Source organism: Fulmarus glacialis, unplaced genomic scaffold, assembly GCF_000690835.1.
Source record: "Fulmarus glacialis isolate BGI_N327 unplaced genomic scaffold, ASM69083v1 scaffold22040, whole genome shotgun sequence".
NCBI lineage: Eukaryota > Metazoa > Chordata > Aves > Procellariiformes > Procellariidae > Fulmarus > Fulmarus glacialis.
Genome location: NW_009189883.1, coordinates 5,104 through 12,205, shown reverse-complemented (window position 1 = coordinate 12,205; position 7,102 = coordinate 5,104). Strand labels below are relative to the sequence as shown.

Below are 7,102 nucleotides of genomic sequence, written 5' to 3'. Positions count from 1 at the left end.
GCCTATAATTAAGCCGCGTGCATAATGAGTTTTGGCACAGTTTGGGTGCACCCTTCCCGTGAAGTCCTCGGTGGCATCACGCTCCTCCCTCCCCTCCACACTTCCAGGGAACCCACATATAGCAGGGAGCGCCAGGGAGCCCCGTCATTCCCAACCTGCTCTCCGGGACGCTCCGAAACACCTAACCTGCCGTCTACGGGACGATGAAGATCTGGATCCTCCTTGTTGGGGCAGGAATAGCCCTGGGCTGCGTGTCTGGCAGTGAGTAATGGAGCCTTGCTTTGGCAGAGGGGCTAAACCAGCTGGTGCATCCGATGGTAAGGGGCCAACGATGGGCTGAAAGCAGATGGTGCTGAGGGCGCTGCCGTAAGCCAGGAGCTCGGCTGTACTGGCGCAGCTGGTTCCTTGCGAGGTTGGATCCAGCAGAGCTTCACAGGGGAAAGGGTGAGGGATGTTTTCATGCCGGAGGGCTTCCTCGAGCTCTGGGAGCCTCAGCTGGTGATGAGGGTGGTTTATCCTTCTCTTTAATGGGTTGGGACTTCCCCTGGTCTTTAGCCTTGTCCACCAGTTGCTTCCTAGTGCATCTTGCTGTGCTTTTGTCGTGCAAGCCCTCCTTCCTCTGGCTCCTCCATCCTCCCACGCTGCGGGAGGACGAAGGGAAATATTTTTCTAATACCTTGTCCACAATCCCCCCCGTGGCAGCTGGAGGTGAGCAGAGGAGCCAGTGGGATGCAATGGAAAATGCAGCATGAACTCAGTGTTTTGCCCTTCACGACTCTGCGGTTGTTACGAGGAGGCTTGGAGAGACGATAAAGAATAGCTCTGTCTTTAAGGCAGGTGCTGCAACAAGGAGTGGCTTGTGGGCATCAGGTTTTGGCTCCCGGTTAACCAGGATCCTGCATGTGACTAGGTGCCTTCGTTACCGTCTTCTTGCACAAAATGTGAAGTGTGATCTGTTTGCAAGAAGGGAGTTTCGTCACTTCTGACGCTGCCAGCAGGCTGTATCTGATGTTTCAGAAGCAGATGACTCCCCTCAGGATTAATGGTGAGGAGTTTTGCAAGGCCAGCGCAGAAGAGGAGCTGCTTCTGCTGCGAACCAGCCCTTGGGTTGCCCTGAAAGCAGGAGGATTTGCCACGGTCTCTCTTGTTCAATGCAAGTGCTAAGTTATTGTTGCTTGAAGGAATAACTGGGCTTACCGTGGCTGGGAAGCTGGGCAGCTTCGCTGGCTTGTGTCGTGGTGTGTCCTTGGCACACGCGTTGGACCAGAGCTACCAGAGCATCACCCTGATGGACCTGTCTGAGCTGTAACACCTCCACCGTGTAATAACTTATCCTCGGCTAGGCAGGACAGTGGTGGGAGATTTTGCCTGATTATCTCACAGGCAACTTGCACCCAGGGTTATATGTGGTTTCGGGGGCCAGGAGCATGTAACTAAATATTTGGGGAGCTCAGACTATCAATAGCTCTTTTGTTGCAAGTTGATTTGTCCTTCAAATGGGCCCTTTTAGAGGCAGGGTCGATCTTCCGTCTGTGTTTGCACAGCACAGCGAGGTCTTGAGTCAGGACAGAGACTCACGGACGCAGCTCTGACACGAGCTGTAGCTCATGTTCACGTACTAAACCGAGCCGAGAGCCGCTGGGAGGGCTCCGTCATGTCTCAGACATTTCCCCACACCTTGGTGAATGGAGCTGCTCAGGAAATAACCCCCGTTTTCTCGGTCAAAACTTTTTTGGCAGAAACGAAAATGAGTTTGTCCTTGTCCAAAAAGCTGTGCTCGGGGAGGGATGGATCTGGCTGAAGGGCTAAAAATGAGGAAGAAATATTTGTCCAGCCAGAAAATATCTACTGGCGGGACCAGCCAAATATCGGCTGAGTAGTTGAGTGCGGATGCACTCTTCTGAGCACTGCTGGCCGGGTCCTTCTGCTCCGGCCACTGTCCCTTGGCTGCAGCATTGCTAGCTCTCCCAGCAGCCCTTCTCTCCCCAAAAGCTCCAACAGCCCCTCTTAAACTTGACCGTCACGAGTGGCCGACTGCTCTGCAGCTCTTTAGGTTCATGCCTGCGTGCGGAGGGGCGAACACCCTCCTGCAGCCGTCCCCCCTGCCCCGCTCGCGCTCCCCGGGCAGGGAGAAGCTCAGCACCCTGCAGCTGAGCCCCGCGGGAAATGGGGCGACGCTGAGCTCGCTCCTCCAAGGACTCTGCAAGGCTCCCGGCCTCGGCTGAGTCACTGCACGCCCCAGCATTGGTGTTTTGCTGCGACACGCTCTGGCAGCACGTGCCCCGAGACTGGGAACGTCTCAGCGGTGACTTATGTGTGGGCGGTTCCTGCCTTGCGCAATCCCTCTGGGAATGCTGCTAGAAAATGAGCCTGGATGCGTGATTCAGGTTGACTTAATCGAACTGCTGCTTTGGGAGTGAGAGGGATGCCGTCCTGGGGACAGGGATCTCGGCTGCCACCCACATCAGAGCTCCAGACCTGGCTGCAGGGTGAGACCAGGGTGTCTGGACACCAGGAGCATCACTCAGCACCCAAACCACGGGTGCCCCTTCCCTCTGCGGCCCTTCCCAGTTCTCCCTGCATCGGTACGAGCAAAGGTGCGACTGAAGTAGCACCAAGGGCAGATGGCCTCCAGGAACATCTCGAGCAACCCCTTCCTGCTAACACCCCTCTTGCTATAAAGTGGATTTGCAGAAAAGGACCTGGTGGCAAGAAGCCAAATGGGAATCAGCAGTGTGCCCTTGCAGCATGGTCAACTGGGCTGGGTTGGCTGGTGGGGCGAAGAGGTTCTTCCTCTCTCACCATCACATGTGGGACCTTGATTATGTGATTCTGAAAAGCACAAATAATTTGGGTAAAATGCAAGACAACAGAGCAAGCAAGGCGGGTGCAGAGAGAAGCCAGCAAGCGTGACACTTGGAGGTCACTCTCCTCTCTGCTGTATCAGGATTGGCCCTGAGGGCATGTTTCATCTGCTGGAGTTCAAGGCAGGCAACCCAGAGGTGTTTAAGATGTTGCGTGATTGCAGGTTTGCAAGGGAAAGTACCACCCTTTCATCCAGGGATCAATTTGCAGGCTGGCAGCTTGGTTGGGACATGGCTTTTCAGCACATCCTTGGAGATGGTCACCTTCCTGGCTGGAGCAAAGGGACGCCGAGAAAGCATCCCTTTCTCGGGCTGCCCGCTGTCCCATTCCTCTCGTCAGGAGCTGATGGGCAGCACAGAGGATAAGGCCCGTTCCCTAAGCTTGCAATCTCTGGGCTGTCTCTTAGTACAAACCCAACATCTTGGTCTCCTACAGCCCCTCTTTGCTGGACGGCAAGTGGCCATCGTCCATCTGAGACATGACACTCGCCCTATTCAAAGCACAGCTTGAGTTGCTGTGTTATTTTTAGCTTTGCCACCATGTGTAATAAAGCACATGCTTGACGACACATTTATCATATAAATAGCTCAGGAAGGAGTTCCCAGTTTTCCCAGCATTGCAGAAAGAGTGATGGTCGGGTTGCAAATAAGTGTGTCTGGAATGTGGCACTCCTCCTCAGGCCCCGAGACGGCAGGACCTGGGGCACTTCTGCTAAGCCTGACATTAAAAGGGTGAATCAGAAGGAGCAATTAATGGTGGGGAACCAAGAACGTGTTTCCTGGTGTGAAGTGGCCCTGACGTGGTGGACATCCACGGCCAAAGAGGAGTGACCCATGGCGATGTGCATCCCGAGGATTCAGCCGGTCAAAATGCCACCCCTAAACGCTGACAAAGAATCCCAAATAGCTGCAGGGTAGGAGCCGGGTCCTTCAGGCTCTCCCAGGAGGGGAGAGTGGGCAGAAGGAAGGAGGGTCCCAGGTCATGGGCTGGATGGGGCAGGGTGGTCAGTCCGTCCCACGGACCACGCTGTTGCTTCCCTCTCCCAAAGACCTGTACACGGCCCCCGACTCCTGCGAGGGACGCTGCGAGGAGCCCTACAGCGAGGAGGACGAGTGCCACTGCAACGCCGAGTGCGAGAGGTACCGCAACTGCTGCGAGGATTACTACACGCACTGCCGACCCGGTGAGCATCCTCGGGCGACGGGGAGGCTCGGGGGGCTGCTCTCCCCATGAGGCTTCCAGAGCCCAGCTACGGGGTGCAAAGGGGTTGGTTGCAAGCGTGTCTCTGTCCACGCCGCTGTGCATTTGGGTGTGTGGTCCTGGGCAGCCCCCAGCCCGTGTCTCCATCCCCCTGAGCTCCTTTTTCTTCTCCCCGGCTCCGTGCAGGTGGAGAATGGGCCGAGGAGGCAGCGCACACCCGCGGTGAGTAGCTCCGCTTCTGACCAAGGGCAATAAACCCTGGTTTCACCCCACGTGCCTCGGGGCAGCTCAGCTCGCTCCTCTGCCACCCGTGGCTCTTGGGGGTTGATGGCATCGGGGCGTCGTGCTGGTTTCTGGCCGTGTTTGTGCCCGTACCGCCCCATCACCGGCTGCTCCAAGCCACTGCGTGTCGTTGCTGAGCAGACGGTGCAGGAGAGCCCCGGCATCGCCTGCGTTCTCTCCCTTCACCGGAGCCGGGTGAAGCAGGCAGGCGCAGAGCGGCCAGAGGCAGGGGCGAGCTGGCGTTTGCGTTCCCTGGTCACCGCGCACCGAAAATGTGGGAGATCCCAGCAGACGTGTTGCAAAGAGCAGCGTCATGCCTGGGAGACGGGCGCTGATGCTTCCCAGCTCACCCAGTGCTTCACGAAAGGCTCCCATGCCTGCAGCCCTGTGGCCAGCTCTTCTCCCCAGGGTGTGGGGCTGGTGAGGGTTGGGACCCCCCCGCCACCCCTGCACCCCTTAACCCTCCGTGCTGAGCACCCGGCTCTCACGGTGTCCCAGGATCGTGACACCCGTGCATCGGTGCAGCATCAGGTGCTGCATCACCCTCGCTTCTCCGTGGGCAGCTAATCTGCAGCCCCGGGAGCTGCTGCCTGCTCTTGCCAGCCTCCTGCTTCTCCTTGCAGAGGGTTTCTCCAGCAGCTGGGACGCCATCACCGACGAGGACCTCCTGCACGTCTCAGAGCAGCTTTACAAGGCAGATCACAACAAAGCTCGGCCGACTGACATCACCATTAACCCCCAGTACCAGGCCTCCCCCGACGAGACGGATGACCGGGAGGACCGCTCCCCGCAGCCGTGAGTGTGCACCAGCATCCTCGGGGGGTGGCCAGGGGCCACCACGGCAGAGACCAGCCAGCCAGGCAGGGTGCAGGGCTGGTTTTGGAAGGGACCTCTGCTTCCCCGCTGAGTGCAAGATCCGCACTCTCCTAGGCTCTACAAATACGTCAATGAGGAGCTTTTCTCCAAACCCACCTACGCAAGCTTCATTAAGCTGTTGGACAACTACCAGAGGGCGACTGGCAGGGAGGAGGACGTGACGGCGGAGGAGCTGAGGGAGCAGGACAACTTCCTCAAGGAGGTGATGAAAACCGAGCTCATGAAGAAACTCTTCACCTTCCTCCACAAAAAAAGTGAGTGTGGAGCAGGACAGGACTGACTGGGGGGAATGGGGTCCCTGGACACTGGGCATCCAGAAGGAAAGCCCCAGCTGGGTGGGAGATGACCTGGGAGGATGCAGACTGGAGGAGCACGGGAGTGGGCTCTCCAGAGCTGCCAGGACATGGGAGAATTGAGCAGGGCAAAGCTGAATTGTTCCTGAGGGAGAGGACTGGGTCAGGGATGGGGGGGAGCCCCGGCTCTGCCTCTCCCGGTGCTCCCATCCCGGGACACTGTTCCCACCTCTCCACCTCTCCATGCCACCTTGCCTGCAGACCGCTACGACTCCGAGCAGGAGTTCGTCGCCGATTTGAAGGAGATGTGGTTCGGCCTCTACTCCAGAGGCAACGGCGAGCAGGACTCCAGCGGCTTCGAGCACGTCTTCTCAGGTAGAGCCCGCGCCGGTGGGACGGGGGTGCTGGGCAGCACCGGCCTGGGAGGCTCACCCCAGGGTCTCGCTTGTGTTTAGGGGAGGTGAAAAAAGGGAAGGTGTCTGGATTTCACAACTGGATTCGCTTCTACCTCCTTGAAAAGCAGGGCATCGTCAACTACTTCAGCCACAACTTCAACGGGCCGGTAAGTGATCCTCTGGGGTCTGTGGCCGGCGGGGGGAGCCGGCAACATCCCAAATCGGCCGCATCCCAAATGGGGCGAATCAGAAGCATCAGAGATGCTCATCCTGCCACGTCCCTCTGCCTCCCTGTGTGGACCCTGGGATGGAGGCAGGGTGGGCAGGGCCAGAAAAGACGACGCAATGGGCAAAAGGGGCTCCCAAACCACAAGGGAGAGATTTGAGACTGGGGGGCTCTGTCTGGCAGCCCCTCAGACCAGCTGAAAGCTGCTCTGGATCTGTCCCTGGAGAGGGTGTGAGGATGCCTGGCTTCATATGCAGATGGGCTTTGCTTGAATTCCCTGCCCTGCCACACCCGGAGCCAAGCGGAGCCGGGGGTCTGATCCCCGAACCCCTTTTCTCTAGTGGGACACCTACCCCGAGGTGCTGGGGCTGCAGTTCAGCTGGGACGGCTTTTACAAGGAGGTGGGCTCTGCCTTCATCGGCTGCAGCCCCGAGTTCGAGTTTGGCCTGTACACGTTGTGCTTCATCGCGCGTCCTGGGAGAGCGTAAGTACTGTACCTGTCTGCATCCGTCCGTCTGTCCTCTGGCCGTGGAGCCAGCGGTGCCCTCCTGAGCCCCATCAGAGCCCAGCACAGCTCTGGGGCATCGCTGGTGGGGAGGGCTGGGGATGGAGCAGGGCTGGTGTGGGGACACCGGGAGACCCCCGGAGAGGTGATTGTGGGGCTCCGGGATGGAGCAGGGCTGTGATACAGGCGTGTCCCCACAGATGTCACCTCAGCCTGGGCGGCTACAGCCTCAGCATCCAGACCTACGCCTGGACCAAGTCCACCTACGGCAACGGCAAGAAGTACATCGCCACCGCCTACGTGATCTCGCCCTGAGGCTGGGAGAAGGGGGGGCAACTGCAGCCCCACTCTGGGGCCCTGGGCTGCCCCACGCCAGGGCTCTGCGGCACTGGGCAGGACTGGTCCTGCTGTGGGAGGCGGATGGCCGCGCTGCAGAACCAGTGCAGGGTACCAGAAGGAG

At 58.7% G+C, this 7,102-nt stretch overlaps 1 protein-coding gene across 1 annotated transcript; it reads left to right on the top strand.

Moving 5' to 3' along the window:
• Positions 1–203: 203 nt before the first annotated feature.
• On the top strand, positions 204–6,957 carry ENDOU (endonuclease, polyU-specific). The gene is made up of 8 exons (XM_009583815.1): positions 204–261; positions 3,914–4,048; positions 4,971–5,142; positions 5,278–5,477; positions 5,778–5,891; positions 5,972–6,078; positions 6,479–6,621; positions 6,843–6,957. Exons 1-8 carry the CDS (start codon positions 204–206, stop codon positions 6,955–6,957), a joined length of 1,044 nt encoding a protein of 347 aa, XP_009582110.1.
• The last annotated feature ends 145 nt before the right edge of the window (positions 6,958–7,102 follow it).